General features: G+C 51.4%; 1 protein-coding gene across 3 annotated transcripts in view; it reads left to right on the top strand.

The window, feature by feature from the left end:
• Positions 1 to 16686, top strand: part of GRAMD1B (GRAM domain containing 1B) — a 175733-nt gene that overhangs the window by 119960 nt on the left and 39087 nt on the right. The window contains exons 1-2 of one of the 3 annotated variants that reach the window (XM_007462808.1): positions 11790 to 11993; positions 12868 to 12888. In XM_007462808.1, coding sequence (XP_007462870.1) covers positions 11880 to 11993; positions 12868 to 12888 — 135 coding nt within the window. In that variant the 5' untranslated portion in view covers positions 11790 to 11879. Of the gene's footprint in view, positions 1 to 11782; positions 11994 to 12867; positions 12889 to 16686 lie in introns of those variants that run through there. The other 2 variants (XM_007462807.1, XM_007462809.1) reach the window with 2 other exon arrangements.

Below are 16686 nucleotides of genomic sequence, written 5' to 3'. Positions count from 1 at the left end.
GGGGGGGGGGGGGGGGGACGTGGCTATTGACAACAGGGCCTCAAAGAGGAGATTCCTGTGTCCAGTGGGAGGTGAGGTTACATGACCACTAAGGCCCCTTCCAGACTGCAGACTGTCAGAGAGCAGTTCGGTCAACACTGCCTGTGAATCCGGCAGGACTGTTTCCCAAATGTTAGGTGTTTATCCTGCTGTGAACAAACTCAGAGAAAGGAAACTGTACCAGCAGGAAGTTCCTGTGTTTAGTTTCAGCATCTTCAGCTTCATGCTAAGTCTTTATCCTCCTAGCCCTGTGGAAGTGGGGACTAGCTGAAGATGTGAATACCAGCAATTTGTATTCTCATCCCTTGTCTCTGCCTCGTGGGCAGGACAGAATTTAGAAACAGGATGCAGTTCCTTAGCTGGAAACTGACTTCCTACTTCTAACCCCCTTCTTCCCACCATGAGCAGATTATAGGAAGCCCTTTACTTTGGGGATGCACCGTCTAATTAGTTGGGTTTTTTGTTTGTTTGTTTGTTTGTTTTTAGCTTCTTCCAGTCATCCTAGTAAGCTAGGTTGTGAGCATCCAGTAGGCAAGGAACACAGGTGTACAGAAAGATAAAGTGACTTTTCTCGAGGGCACAAAACAGCTCAGTGTTTAAACTCAAACATGTACACTTAACGTCTAGACAAAGTGATCAGGCCAGCAAAGTCTGGAAGTGATGTCACATTTTAGTTTTCATGGATACAGAAGTCAGAACAAGAACCGATGGGCTGTTATAAGAAGGCAGATTTGGGGCAGAGGCTTAAGAAAGAAATATCTAACAGAGTGGCTGAACAGTGGCTTTAAAATGAGTGCATTCCTTTATTCATGCAATACGTATCTGTGATCCCCGGTCATTGAGCTAGAGGCACTGGGGAACCACACAATAGACAAGGCCCCGGCCCCCATGGAGTTTTCAGTCTAGTGTAAGCAACTCAACAACAAAAAATAAGACTTCAGCTCCTGATAAGTGCCGTGAAGGTGGGAAATGGCACGACGTGATAGCGATGGCCTGGAGACAGGGAGGCTGCGTTAGATGCAGTGGCCCTTCGAGACAGGCTGGCTGGGGGAGGTAACATTTGAACTCTGATCTAAAAGTTGAAAAGGAATCAAAATTCAAAACTCTAGAGTGAGAGTTCTGTGGCAGGGGTGAACTTGATGTGTTGGAGGAACAGAAAGGTCCAAGGAGGCCAGAACAGAGTGAGGGAGAAAGTGGTACAAGAGAAAGTTGAGGAAACAGATCCCTGAGTTTGGATCCCAGGAGTTGGATTGCTAGTCATTAAGTCCATCCCTCCAGAAGGTTAGGACAAGGACACAGGATGGATTTGGTGCGGCCTGTGAACGCTTTGCGCAAAACAATTCATGTCTGCCTTTGACTTCTGACACTGGTTCTGTAGAGTCATCAGAGTTTTCAAAGGTTATCATCATTTGTTCCTCTTCGAAATGTCCATAGAGATAACTGGAGCCCTGGCTTCTCCCTCAGCTCTGGCAGGACCCAAACAAACTTATTTTGTTTTTGTAGGAAGGAGGAAAAGTGGGTCAGGCTGTTTTGGCATTTCAGGCATGGAGTCTTGGTTCTATTGCGGGCCCTGGTCTCCATGGAAATGAAAAATAGTGTTTGTCATGCCTGTTCCTGGATTGAATTCCAAACTCTGGGCTGAACAGAAGCTGTAGGAAAGCCAGGGAGTGGGGGAGTAGGGTGGATGGAGGCTGCAGCCATTGTGATGAGCAATCTCTCCTTGGCTTGTGTTGGAAAGGCAGACAACCTTTGCCCGTTCTCCAGCCCTGTCATCACCCATCACCTCTCTGGACCAAGAACACCAGTAGTAGGGTAACTGATGTTCTTCTGCCTTTCTCCTTGGCCAGACACTTTCCATATACCTTGCCCTTTCATGAATAAGTTCATCAACAACTGAAGTCATTGCTAAGACTTTCCCCACAAGTAATTCCTTCCGGGCTTAAGTAGCTCCCTAATGAGAATGTATCTAGAATGTATCTAGTATGTAAGTAGCTCCCTAATGAGAATGTATCTAGTATGTACCTAGAAGGTGTACCTAGAAGCTGGCTGCAGATGTTTTGGATGGGCTCTGCCACCTTTCATTCCCTTTGTAAGATTTTAAAAAATTAGCTTTCCATAGGTACTTGAACAAGATAGGGAAGGAAGAATGGGTCCGTGGAACTTACTGGCCATAAGAAGTGCCCTGAATTATCTACACAATATCTACAGAGATGGAGACCAATGAGGGACACAGTGCAGAGAGAGGGTGGGGCCTGGGCCATGTGGACCCTGTGAACCAATGTTTGGATGACCAGTGGCCAGATAGTGAGTCTGGAGAATTGTCAGGCTTCCATTCGTAAGGTGTCTCTGCCCATGGTCTGACCTGGCAACAGTCTAGTTCCACCTTCTTGGTTCCAAATTTCAGACAGAACCTTTCCGTGAACACTGTGTATATTTCACCCAAAGGCCCAACTTGGAAAGCCCCCGGGGCATTTCAGCAAGTTACTAGAACAGAAGAGAGGGAGTGAGATGTTCATCTCTGTCTAAATCTTGCTCTTTCAGCAGTGGAGGGAGGCCTGCTCAGTGTCAGGCTCTGCAGTTGCACTGTGTGAACTGTGTTAGGAAAGAAAGGCATTATCCCAGGATTCCCCTCCTTCCCTGCCCTTTGCTGAAATGCAACACGATGCTACATCCAGGCCAAAGTGTGGCATGCTGGGACCAGGCCGAGAGAGACCTGCTTTAGCATAAGTTGGGAAGAGAACCTCTATGCCATAAACAAACCAACAAAAAACCCCAGCAACAACAAAAAGGCATCTCTTCAGAAGCTGTCTGGCCCCTTTCTTCAACCAGGTAATCACAGTTTGACACAAAAAGCACAGTTGGCTTTTTCTCCCTAAGAGAAGGAATTGGACCCAATGGCAGAGTTGTTGCCAGGTTTAGATTCTAAGTGATAGGCTCTCAAAGAGTGAGTTCTATACATGGTCACCAGGAGCTCCTCTTAGGAGGAACAATAGTACATTTTTCCATCCTTTCAAAACCCCACCCCATCCAGTATCCTAAAAAGCATGGGGGAAAAAGCTACTGAGGCTTACACTGCTGAGCACTCTGTCCAGCTGCCTGTTAACCCCTTGGTGGACAGTCACATCATCTCCCTGGGCTTGTGCTTCCATGCATAACAGTAAGAGGACTCTGAGTCTTTCTCTGCAACAATCATCCCTTGGGGACCTGAGACTGTGGTTTTATTTTCATGGGTAAAGGGGGCCAAGACCTGGAGCTCCGGGACATCATAACAAGAACTGAAGCAGGCCTGGGAAATTTTTTTTCTAAATGACTTGGTATTTTGCTCTCCAAGGAGGAGGGCCCAAGGGGAATTTGGGGCCCAGCTGGGATTTGTGATCTGGGCTATTTTTCCTCCTCTGCAAAGTTCTGGTTGGGTCTGCCCTTCCCATCTACCGTGCTGTGGATTTATGGGTACAGAGACACTAAGTGACAAGCAGGAATACAGAAAGGGATTGAAAAACAACCGTCTTCAGGGAATCCTCGTCAACTCTGAATTTGGAACCAGTTTAGGTGGACAGATCTAATGGAGGCATTTGCAGGAAGCGTGTAAATTTCATGCAACTATTATGCATATACACCTATGGCCATCCTATCTCAGACACTGGAACATGTGCTATGGGAAAATTCAAAGTGGAACTGGCTAATTTGCATGGATATTTGCAGTGCTATTATAAAGAGCTGAGGAGGATTACTGATGAAACTTCAGAATTGGCATGGGGATGGGGGCGGGCATAGCTAGATAACAGAACAGTCAGCTGTTAGGAATTAGGAAGCGCTTGATATCGGAATCCGCTTTAACTAGATGCTACTAAAGGCAGGGAGGGGAGCGTGCTTGTAATATGGCTGTGGGCGTGGGATCTAATGATAATCGTCAGGCTCCTGCACCAAAAGAAGGTGTGCTGAGTTGTAGTATTACATTGAGAACCACATCTTCAAGCCCACTCCCCAGCAACCCTGGGGTCTCTTCCATTGGCACTTCCTCTGACAAGCTCAACTGACTTTCTGTTACAGCGAGTCCACCCACCTGGCGGACACTGAATAGCTGATGCACTCAAGAGAGTTATAAGCAGGTTTCTGTCATCTGGGGCAGATATGGTCACTGATCCCTTGGTCCTTATATGGTTTAGTCCATGGGAACACTGGTTCTCAAATTTTGGGGTGCATCAGAATGAGCTATGGTGCTTGTTTAAAATGCGGATTCATAAGACCATCCCCTGGAAATTGTCATTTATTGAGTGGGGGTGGGGCTGGGATTTTGCACTTCAAGAGAGCACCCCATGTAGATTTGGTCTCTCCTATGGGAAGTAATGTTTGGGAGCATTCAAAGCATGTCCATATAACCCTCTGAGGAAAAAGGGCAAGGATAATTATTCCACTTTTTACAGAGAGGAACAAAAACCTTCTTAATAATAGCAGCTCAGAAATAGTTATTGATCATTCATTATGTATCGGGCACTGCACTGAAGATTTCACTTACGTTATTTCACTTAACACGACAATCCTCTGAGGTAGGTATTATTATCTCTCATTTGTCTGATGAGAAAAATAAGGCTTAGAGGCCGGGGTCACACAGCAAGTGGCAAAGCTGGGACTCAACGCTGAGCCTGCTTACACTGCACACTGGCAATTAATCCTGACCCTGCAGAGCCCAAGCAGGCCTTCAGCAAACAAACGTTTCATTTGAAACTGGCTTTCTAAATTTCTAATTAAATGCTCTTTCTATTGGGGTGGGGTGCGCTGGAACGTATTAGGCAGTCTTTAAAAAATTACCAGTATGGGGCACTGAAGTTGTGACAGCCGTACGTTTGATCATCCAGGTCATGGCAGAGCTGGGCTCAGGGCGAGCCATAGAGTGACCATGAAGTGTCCAGGGGTGGGAAGGAGGGCGTCTGATTGGGAATGAGCCAGGGCCGGAACCCACAGTGGCCTGAGAGCCAGAAAGGAGCCTCTGGGGGTGGGGCGACAGGTACATATCTTGCAGTCCCTGGGGCAGAAACAGTTAACTTTGCTGCAAGCAAACAAGTTAACTCAAATGAGGAGCACTGGGGGGGCTTCCCTGGTGGTGCAGTGGTTAAGAATCCGCCTGCCAGTGCAGGGGACACGGGTTCGTGCCCCGGTCCGGGAAGATGCCACATGCCACGGAGCAACTAAGCCCGCAAGCCACAGCTACTGAGTCCGCGTGCCACAACTACTGAAGCCCATGCGCCTAGAACCCGTGCTCCACAGCAAGAGAAGCCACCGCAATGAGAAGCCCGTGCACGGCAACGAAGAGTAGCCCCCGCTCGCCGCAACTAGAGAATGCCCGTGCGCAGCAACAAAGACCCGACACAGAGCCAAAAATAAATAAATAAATAAATAAATAAAATTTATTTAAAAAAAAAATGAAGAGCACTGGGACACCAGCTGACTATCCTGCTCTGCTCGGGGGTCTGAAACTGTGTGGGTGGCTGATCAGGGAGCTGGCTTGCAGGACTACACAGGCAGAAGGATGGGAACAGAAGGCCAAGCAGACCGGGGCCGTGGCTCCCATGTCTCGAGTGGGGGTGGGAGATGCGGCCAGGAGGGTCGCCACAGAAAGCCCAAGAGCCTTGGTCCTCTTTCCATGTGCCCCTGTTTCTCAGGGACTTCAGCCAGACCTAACTACGGGAAGCAGGATCAAACTGTAGCATGACGTACTGTGGTCAGACTTAGGAAGCACTGTTTGTTAGCAGAGTAACCAGCGGAGGAGTTGCATAGTCTTTAATGGAGGTTTTAAAATAGGAGAGATGGGGGACTTCCCCGGCGGTCCAGTGGTTAAGACTTCGCCTCCCACTGCAGGGGGTGCGGGTTTGATCCCTGGTGGGGAAGCTAAGATCCTACGTGCCTCGTGGCCAAAAAATCCAAAAAGCATAAAACAGAAGCAACATTGTAACAAATTCAATAAAGACTTTAAAAATGGTCCGTATTGGACTTCCCTGGTGGCGCAGTGGTTAAGAATCTGCCTGCCGATGCAGGGGACACGGGTTCCAGCCCTCGGAAGATCCCACATGCCGCAGAGCAACTAAGTCCGTGCGCCACAACTACTGAGCCTGTGCTCTAGAGCCCGCGAGCCACAACTACTGAGCCCGCGTGCCACAACTACTGAAGCCCGCGCCTAGAGCCCCTGCTCTGCAACAAGAGAGGCCACTGCAATGAGAAGCCCGCGCTCCACAGTGAAGAGTAGCCTCCACTCGCCGCAACTAGAGAAAGCCCGTGCGCAGCAACGAAGACCCAATGCAGCCAAAAACAAATTTATTAAAAAAAAAAAAAAAAAGGTCCGTATCAAAAAAAATAATAGTAATGAAATAAAATAGGAGAGAAGGGAAGTGAGTGAATGACCTCTGGGCCCCCTGCAGTGGGTTGAAGGTGGTTGGGGGAGTTTCAGCTGACCTGTTACTGGGGAGAGTTGATGAGGACAAGAATCTCTTAAGCATTCGCTCAAGTATGTTATGCTTCAGAAACACACAGTTCCTTGTACTGCTCTGTGTACTCCATGCTATTTTAGGCCTTCATACCTTTGTTCATGCTGTTGTTTTGGTTTTTGTGGGTTGTCTTTTTTTTTTTTCAGGAACAGTCTCTTCCCTCCTACTACCATGCCCTTCACCTGGCTCACTCTGACACATTTTTCAGGACCCAGCTTAAGTCTCAAGGGCCGTATTTTCAAGGAAGCCTTTCTTGACCTCTGACTGAGATTCCTTTCCTCTCTCCTGTCACACCAATTGGTGCTTATATTAAAATGAGAGGAATACGTGTCTAGCTCTTCCGGATGATAATGTCCCAAGCACAAGGATCCTTTTGACTCATCAGTATGAACTTGAACGCCTAGTATTATGCCAGGTGCTCAGTAATTGTTTGTGGAACAGAAGATTCAGATGTGAAGTCCTATCCCCTTGGCCAGGCACTTAACCTTTAACCTCTATTTCTCAGGTTTCTTATATGTGAAGTTAAGAGTTGGCTATGTTAATTCTGAAATCTGAAGGTGGGGGGGGTCTTACTCCAATAGCCCTTCCAAAAAATCCGTGTCTTCCTTTCTTTCTACAGCAAACCTAAGGTCATTTTTAGCTTTAAAATCCAAGGATTTTGAAATATAATGTAATACTATTGTTAATAAGGGTGGCAGGATCAGATTAATGACACACATTGTAGAGTTTGTTGAAAAAACAGTGTTACAGGTTATGAGATTCATAAGAATTGGTTTTATTTGCTCAGCAGGACATCCGAATCTGTAGGATGATGGAGTGCCTTTTAAAAGAGTTTTAGGGGGAATTCCCTGGCGGTCCAGTGGTTAGTACTTGGCACTTTTACTGCCGAGGTCCGGATTCCATCCCTGGTCGGGGAACTAAGATCCCACAAGCCGCACAGCGTGGCCAAAGGAAAAAATAATAAATAAAAAAGCTTAGTAAAAGTCAAAGAGTTTTAGGAATCGAATGAGTCTAGCTGTGATTTTGCTGAGTTAGGACTGTCGTAGCTCCTAACATTTCTTCTTGTTTAGCGAAGGATCAGAGGGGAGGTGGAGCATGGGGTGGGGCATGAGGGCGATGCTTGAGCTTAGTCTTGAGTGTAAGCGTTGGGTGGGAAAGACTGATAAAACATGCAAGAGTGACGGAGCGTGGCAGGGGATCCGTGAATAGGCCTTGATTGATGGCTGAGGCCGTATGTGTCCTGGGAGAAGTAACCAAGCCGGAGCTTTCAAAGGCAGCTTGGAGTTGACAGTTGGGGGACTTCTGTATCGTAGTTTGGAGTTCAGATTTTATTCCAGGGAGATGGAAAAGCATAGAGAGCTTTAACCAGGGGCAGAGGAGGGCCCGAAATGACCCATTTACTTTTTGTGGAAAGTTCATTTTGACAGTGAAGTAGAGAATGAATTGAAGGCTAGAGGCCGAAAGTTGATTCCTTCTTCCTTTCCATCCGTTCAGCTCCCCATCAATCCTGTTCATCTATATCCTCCTGTCTCGTCACCCAGCAAACAGACATTACTGAGCGCTTGGTTCTGGGAACAAGCTCTATAATCAGAGAGGTCTACGTTTGACTAGGCCTCTCCAGCCACTTACCCATGTGTGTGACTCTGGGCAAGCTACTTAATCTGCCAGTTGTTCAATTTAGCACCTGAAAAACGGGACTGGTAATATCCATTAATACTTGACAGGTTGGTTGGGAAGATTAAATGAGAGAAGGCCTTAATAAATGCTTGCCACTGTGCCAGGAATTCATAAGCACTGCTAAACTTTTAGCTATTTGTATTAATATTAGCAGGTTGGAGGTGCAGATTTGGGAGCTGTCGTGATCCTGGGGGTTGTTAAAGCCGTGGGTGTGCACTAGAATGAGACTCGCTTCAGGAGTTAGCTGAGCTCATACTACTTACAGAGCGTCCGTTGAGCAGGGAGGAGGCTCAGAGGTGTGTGCCCAGGAGCGTGCAGGTCTTCACTTTACCACCAGTGAAGTGTTAAACACCAAAGTGTTAAATGCTTTGGTCAGTTCAGTGGTGGAGATTTACAAAAGCTTTTTGGAGAAGGTGGGGTTTGAAATGGGTCTTACAGGATGAACAGGACTCCACTGGGTACATCGGAAGGGAGAGAGCGCTTCACGCACAAGTGGTGAGCCGTTGGCGGGGGTAGGGGGCAGGGGTAGTAGAATGTGTATTAAGAAAACCAGGGGAAGATAAGTAGGACGAGAAGATGGGCACCATTTGAGCGAGTACAAGGAGAAAGTATTGAGATCTAGGGAAGTGTCAAATTATTTTCAGTAGAGAGCTTTGAATTCTATTCTGAGGATTTTGGACTTTAATAGGAACGCTAGTGGGGGCCAGAAAGATAGTATCAGGCTTTTACTTAGAAAGATTCAAGGACAAAGGTGTGAATGGGCATGAAAGAAGAAAGGAGAGGAGAAAACTACTTAGAAGGTTATTAGAAAAGTCTAGGCCAGAGGCGCTGAGAGCTTGAACTCGAGCCCTGGGGGTGGAAGGGAAGGATGGGTTATGGGAGCTTTAGGGAAATGGGATTGATGGGATTCAGTGGCTCACTTTTTGTGGGGTGAGATGCAAGAGATGGGCTTGCAGCTTGAGAGACTAGGAAATGAGGATGCCATGGAGATTGGGCAGTAGTGGGAGGCGGCTTGGGAGGAAAGACGGCAAGCTCAGTTTTGAGCATCTGAGGTGCTTGTGAGACATACTTGGAGGAAATGTCACGCTGGCAACAGGTTGCTGGGCTGAAGCTAACAGGACCAGAAGCAGGTAGAGGAGTCCTCTGCTTCCAGGCATAGTTGAAGTCATGGAAAACGGGAAATGGCTCAGGTGGTGAAGGGCCCACCTTTGGGGAAGGACTAAATTTCAGGTGGAGGTACAAGGGAGGAGCCAGCTGCTGAGACAGCAAGAGGAATAGAAGAGAGAGGTGTGCGTCCTCAGGGAGAAGGGAGAGATTTTCAAGAGCAGCACAAATCTACAGCCTTATGAGCACAGAGAGGAAAATGGCTCGTGATAGTGTAAGTTGTCTGTTGACTGAAGTGTTGAAAGCAGAGTTTTTGGTACCTGTCGGGTGGCACATGGAGGGTCAGCTGATGTGGGGTCACTAGGCGGGGAGAACTCCTAGACACGTCGACCACGAGCTCCCGAGATTCATGCGGTTTTGGATAGTTGGGGTGAGTTTCCTCCCGGCTGGAATTTTTTGCCTACCCTTTGCTCGAATCTTTCCTCAACAGGCAGTTTTCTCAGGGATTCAGAGTTTGAGGAAGGATAAAGGGAGCTCCTTTCTATTCCTGGGTCTGGAATCACCATGTGTGAGGATGTCCCTTATCTCGGGAAAAGACAGGAGCCCAGCTGTGCGTTCGCGTGTCCGAGACAGGCGTGCACTTGGTGTCATCCACACCCTTGCTCTCGCTTCTCTGAGCAAACTAGTTGAGGTGCGGGGCGGAGGTCCTGTCTGTTCTTCCAGTGAAGCTGTGCCAGGAGACGGTTTCAGCCCTGGAGTGTTTGGCCATGGGTTGCGATTGGCCCAAGAGAGGGGGCGGGGCTGCCCCCAGAGAGGTGAGCGCCTGATTCCGCTCCTCGGACCATCCCGAGGCCCCCAGCCCCCACCCCAGGACGGGTCCCAGGAGCCACTTGCTGCTATTCTAAGGCCCAGCTCTTCCAACCGAGGGAGAAGAATGTAATTTCCTTTGTCCAGGGTTTGGCTGGAGGTGGTAGTGGATGAGTTCAGAAGTCGGAGAGGATGAGGATGTTGGCGGTGGGGTGAGAACTTGAAGAGCCGCTTTCTAAATCACAGTTGTTGTTGGTATTATAACTGAGTTTCCAAATTCAGATTCTGTTTGGGGATAAAGCAAAACATTCGGCCTTAGTGTCCCCATACGCCCTCTGGTCACATTTGGCTTCCTTTACTCTGGTCTCCTTTTTCTCTCCATCCGTTTCCTTCCAAAAGTCAGAGCCCTGCCCTCGCCCCACTGCTGCCCTCCTCCCGCACTTGCTGGTTTGGGCCTTCGGGCTTCCTTCCTTTTCTCTCTGCCAAGGATCCCCAGGTGGAAGGTTCTGCTGAAAGGGGCGTGGTTTTCATTGCAGATGGGTCCAGTGGGACATCTGAGGTTGCAGCTGGATCTTCATGCAAATGGCAGTGTTCCCTGCCCTGCACTCCACTCGCTGAGGGAAGGTGGGGATGCAGCTTCCCAGGGTGCTTCCTGGGGCCCTGACAGCCTCGCATCCATCCGGCTGTGCCCAGAGCCCTGAGCCTGCCCTGGCTGCCCTGTGCCAGGTCTTGGGCTTTTCACCCCCTCCCCTCGTGCTGCTTTGGCTTTCCAGTCTCACGTGGGCTTTCCTTCCCGTTTCCCGTCTCTCTCCTCCATAACCTTTCCTTCCCCTGTCTCTTTCCTTCCTCCATTCTCTCAGAGCAAAGCAAACACCTGTTAGAACTTAACTGCACTTAATTTCCCTCTCCTCTTCCTTTCTTCATCTCCTCTAGTCCATTAAGAACACAAGCTAAATATTTACACAGTTTTATAAGCCTTGACGTGAGGGGATTTGGTACGGTGGGATGTACAAGGTACCTTTTGCAAGTGAATTCTAAGCCCTCTGTGATCAGAGGACACTTGATTCTCTTTGCCATGCACTGGTCTTCATTTTAAAGATAGGAATTATGGCACTTGTCATTACTACCTTGGTGGAATGATTTAAGGACCCAGTGAAATAATATGTTGTGAATGCTTTGGAAAGTGGGATTATTTTTGTTATTTTTATGGGCAAATATCTCCAAAACCAAATGTAGAAACTGGATTTTGCAGCATGTATAAAATGAGCTGATAGTACTGATATGATCTCTGATGAGCCTTTCAGACCTTAAATTCCGTGTTCCCTAGACAGTTCTTGGCATATAATGGGGGGATCGGGGGTGACCTGACAGTATCTGATGGATGGATGGACAGACACATGGCCGGATGGATGGCTGGGTGAACGAATCTCTCCATGTCTAATTGCCCTACTTACCCCTTCCTACTGCTATTTCCATTTCACGTGGACACCACCGCCCCCTCCTGGCCAGCAGCAGTATTATGGTACAGCAAGTCCATAGCTGGGCCCTTTGCTCCCTATTTCTCCCCAGCCCCGAACCCTGGCTCCCTGAGCTGGCTCGTTGGGACCCGTCTTTGGCCTTCAGTCACTGACTGCTTGTCTCTCCTCCCCGCCCCCTCTCTCTGTCTGCCCCTGCAGCACTGCCAGTAACTCCAACCGCAGCACGCCGGCCTGCTCCCCCATCCTCCGGAAGCGGTCTCGCTCGCCACCCCCTCAGAACCCGGACGGAGACAGCATGGTGGAGAAGGGCTCAGACCACTCCTCGGACAAGTCCCCGTCCACGCCGGAGCAGGGTGTGCAGCGCAGCTGCCCCTCGCAGTCCGGCCGCAGCGGTGGCAAGAACTCCAAGGTGAGCCAGACCCCGCCGGGGACTCTGTCCTTGCCCATTAGCTGGCTGCGGGGAAGCTGGCATTGGGGGGACAGTGAGGCAGAGAACCCCATCGTCCAGGGATCTGACGTGATTGGCCGGCCCCTAGTGTCCCAGAGATAGCCTTGATTCAGTGAGGCGAGGCGGGGCCGGCAGGGGAGAGAGACCCTAGTTAAATTTTATCATCTCAGCTAAGCACTCCGAGAGGGCCCCGGGAGCTGGAAAAATGACTCCGCAACGACCGTTATCTCTCTTTCGGGGCTAGGGAGCCTCACGGGCCTTGAGACTTGGAGGAGAGGTGCTCTGGGGGTCAGGAGGGGTCATCTGTTTAGCCCTGCTACCTTTTCCAAATTTGGGGTAGAAGGGAACATTATTTGGGACAACTGTAGTGCCAGGAATGGAGTCCTCAGGGAAGGTTGTGGAATGCCGTTTTAACCTCCGCCCTGGCCATCACCCTGCCTGACCTTTGGTAATAACCTACTTGGTACTCATCCGGCCAAGAGGACGGTGACAGGGCTCTCCATCCCTCCCAAGTGTGTCAGAGTTGCCACCTGAGCCCCGGGCCTTTGCCTTAGGAGGGGCATAAAATAAGCCCTGGGGGGCCTGGGCTACTTATGGTTCCCAGAGACTTTCTTCTCCCCCACCCCCTTAGTCCTTTGGGAAGCAGGAGATGTCTTTGCCTAGATGCTCCTTCAAAAGCTTCTCTTACCTGCTGGACTCACAGGCCCTGGGGAGGGGAGGGGACCCCGGGAGGCTCGGGAGCTGGCTTCCCACCTGAACTTGTCGTTTGATTTCTTGTTCTTCCTCTTCCCCCCCCCCCATCTCCCAAATACCTTCTTTGCATGCATGGTCTTAGTCTCACAAGCGCCTCTCAAAAGTAAGCCATCTTTTGTCTCTGTCTTTGGTCTCCCCTCCGGTGTTGGATTGTCTGTAGTGCTCCGCACCCCTCCCTCTTCCCTCGCCCATCTTGGCCCATGCGTCTCGCTTGGCCCCTTTCCCAGAAGGGCCGGCCCCACTGCCCCTGGCAGGCTGGCTGAGGTCACTGAGCGGACCATTCCCACTGCACCCGGAGTCGGAGACCAGGCCCGCCCCCCCCACCCCCGTGTCTCTGCCTGCGCCCCAAACACTGCCTCGGCTGGGCGTCTGTTCCCTACTTTTCTGGTGCCATCTAGAAGCAGAGTCCTGCCAGGGCTTAGTTTCATTCCTTTGGGGAAGGGAGCCCACCCGCCCCCCCCCAACACCGTGATCTGGTGGTGCTGCAGGTCCTGATACCCCCTTGTACCTGCTCTGGTGAGCGATTCCTGATTCCCCAGGTGAGCTGATTGAGGGTCACGAATTCCCTTACATGAGTTCCCCGGTGCAGTAGAGCGACCCCAGGAGCTCACCCTGGCCCGCTCCTTCCCTCTGCTTGCCCGCTGAGAGCTGCTCAGCCTGAGCGCCCCTTAATGCTTCCACCCACCATCCAGCCTGGGGCTCGTGGTGTTCTTAGGATCCTGGCTGGTGATCAGAGGAGAAGTCTTCTCTCAGAGGGCGTGGCACCAGCCCCGGGAGGTCGTGGACGTTGAGAGTTGTCCCTGCTCAGGCCCTGCACAGATGCAACCAGGTCAGGGAGCCCATGCCAGAGTCTGCCCAGGACCCCAGGATTTCAGAGGCCTGAGGAGAACTTGGAGGGAATGGAGGGTGAATAATAGGTGTTTTACAACAGTAGCGGGCTCAGGAAATGATACCCCTGGGGGAAGGGGGTGGCTACAGCCTGAAGAAGAGAGAGCTGGGGGGTGACTTAATCATAGTCTCAAGCCTCTGTAAGGGTTTTGGGGAGGAGCAGGGTTCAACAGCTGTTCTGGTTACTGAGGGATGAACGAGTGGCTACAGGGCTAATCCTACAGTCTGTGACCTTCAGGCTAAAAACTCATCTTAGCTCTGAGGATTTTAAACCACCAGCTGCTGGCTGTGGGCAGGGCAGGAGGAGCTCTGCCTGCCCCGAGGAGGCCCCCAGGAGTCCCCTGTGGGTTCGGGGGGCTCGGCAGGTGCAGGCCTTTTGGGGACGGGGTTTGGAGATGACCTCCGTCAGCCCCTCCTGAGCCCCTCATGCCTGTGGCTGGGGAGAGGGCAGATGCAGTGGGACAGGGCATCCAGTTATTCCATTTCGCTGCCTCTGCCCACAGTGTTTACACACTTTTCCATCCCAAGGTCAAGCTCTAAGCTTCCTTACCCTCTTGCCCCTGTGCCTAGCAAGGCCCTCAGTGAGCAGAGCAATACTTATTTATGGTCGACAGCACGTAAGTCAGCACTTAACGGAGCGCCTCTTTTGGTCAGGTGATGGGTTGAGGGGAGTAGCCAATGATGAGGATTTTTAAAAACCCCTAAATGGTAGGTCTTCCTTAAGAAAGGAGTATGAAGACCAGGTTCCCACCCCCGTGCAGCGTCTAGTCTGGGAAGGGAGATAAGAAACACAGATTATCCCGATTATTTGTGCCCAGATTATCCACAAACCTAACCTGACCTTCAGAACCACATGAGTAGTTGGGATGCTCGATGAAGTCGGAGGCAGGAGAGCTCACGTCGGAGGCGGGGAGCGGGTGCACGGAACCAGGCTGGAACTCCCAGTGGGATTGTGGAGGGGCAGAACGAGGCATCAGGAAGAGACCAAGAGCTGAGCGTGAGCCCAGAGTGCACCTCAGCCCCTTTGCTAAGGAGCTGAAGAGGGAGGTGACTGATGGGGTCCAGGTTTTCTTTCCCCGCGAAGAGCTTGGGTGAGGCGGTGCCTGAACCCACCAGCCACAGACTGAGGTCCCTTCCTCTCCCCAGCCGTGACCATCGTCACCGACCAACAGCACAGCACTTAACAATGACTGACTTGTGGCGCGGAGGGCGGCCTGCCACCCCAGGCGGACGTGGTGGCAGCCGTGGTTGGTCTGGGAAGTGTGCGTGCGGGACAGAGAAGACACACGAGGACCAGTGTAGGAATTAGGCTCTGCGCGGTCAGGGCCAGGAGCAGGGAGCTAGGGAAAGCTGCAGGGGTGAGGTGAGCAGAGGGAGGGGGCGTCTTGTGGTAGGGATACCCCTCCCCCGGTAGAGCCTTTTCTCAGGTTGACCAAATGCAGCCACCGTGAGGGGTCTGGTGGCCAGAGCTACTGCCACTATTCTCACAGCCGGGCCACCTTGCCCCCTGCATCCTGTGCACTAGACGAGGTGACCTCATATTTTTCAGGCCGGCTGGAGAGAGCCGCCACTTCTCCCTGAAGCCAGGCCTCGCTCACACTGTCTGCCTGCCCTTCTCTTGCACCCCCGTTTCCTCGTGTGTTAGTACACTGGGGTTGGACGAGGTAGCTGGCGAGGCCCCGCTCCTGTGACTCTGCAGCTGCCCTGCTGAGGCGGGCCCTGCCTGGGCCAGCCCTGCCGAGAGCCCTGGGCTACACGTCAAGGCCCAGGTCTCTTCCAGGACCCCTTCGTTTGTGCCACCGCCCAGCTTCCGCTCTGTAGTGCTGGCTTGTGGCCGCCAGGGGGAGCCCGCAGCCGTTTCCTGCTCCGCCAGCTCTGGAACCGGGCGCTGCGGTGCCAGGAGCCCAGGCAGGTCCTTGCTTGGCCCCCGCGTTGTGCCTCCCTGTGCTGGGTGTGCGGTGTCTTGGGCTCTGTGGCTCTGGCACGCCTTTTCCCCTTTGACTGTCTCCCTGTTGTTCAATCCTAATTTGTGTGGTTTCCTTTCCAGTATGACAGACTTAACCTGATCAAAGTAAGAAATTGTTCTTTCCCCCCAACTCCTCTAACTAGCGCTCCTCCGTCCCTCCTCTGCCCACACCCCATCTTCCAGACTCCCGGGCCTTTGCACTGGGGGGATGTGTAAGGAATTTGTCTGTTTCCAGGGGCCTTGGAGTCCCTAAGGTGCTTGCTCCTCAGACCTCGGCAAGGAGTTTAGAAACCTGCTCAGCTCAGCCCTGTCCCAGCAGCTCTGCCTTTGGGCGGTTTTCCTGACTCATCCTCGAGCTTTGCCCAAATCCACTTATCACCTGTCAGAAAGCCCTCGCCCCACTCCCTCGTTCTGTTCTTCCCTTGCCTCTGGCCCTCTCTGCACAGGAGGACATTTTCGAGAACCCACCAGGACAGAGACTTCACGAGTGCCACTGGACACCCCTCTCACCCTCCGGGGCCACCGCTCCCTGGCCTCCATGCCCCGTGAGCTGGGCCCTTCCGGTCCAGCAGGTCCTCCAGGACTCAGTCCTGGAAAGCGGAGCCACGGAGATCAAACTGAGTTCAGGGAGACTCACACCCACGTGGCTGTTCCCAGGGGCTGCCATGGATTTGGCCGGAGGGCTGGACACCCTTAGTGGTGATGGGTAACAAGCTGCCCACAGAGCGCTGGATCAGGGCAGAGTCAGGCTGAGGGACAGAAGTCCTCGCTCTGTGTGTCTGACGTTGCAGTACTTGTGAACAAGTATTTACACAAGCAAGTAACACACACAAAGGTATCACACAGCTAGTCAGAGGTCGGTCGGCCCAGGTTCCCTGGTGCAGGCTCTTTGTCACTCTGAAGCTCTTTTTCCAAACACATTCAGAAGGGCCGTGCATCTGTGGGGCAGTGCACGAAACTCTCCTTCCATTCACTCGAGTTAGGAGGGGGAGCCTAAGTAAAGGATCAAATTCCTGCTAAAAAAAATCCTCCGAGGGTCTCACGTGG

The sequence above is a fragment of the Lipotes vexillifer genome, unplaced genomic scaffold (assembly GCF_000442215.2).
Source record: "Lipotes vexillifer unplaced genomic scaffold, Lipotes_vexillifer_v1.1 scaffold1447, whole genome shotgun sequence".
In the NCBI taxonomy this organism is placed as follows: domain Eukaryota; kingdom Metazoa; phylum Chordata; class Mammalia; order Artiodactyla; family Lipotidae; genus Lipotes; species Lipotes vexillifer.
Note: the sequence above shows the minus strand (reverse complement) of the source record. Positions and strands in the feature narration are given on the sequence as shown.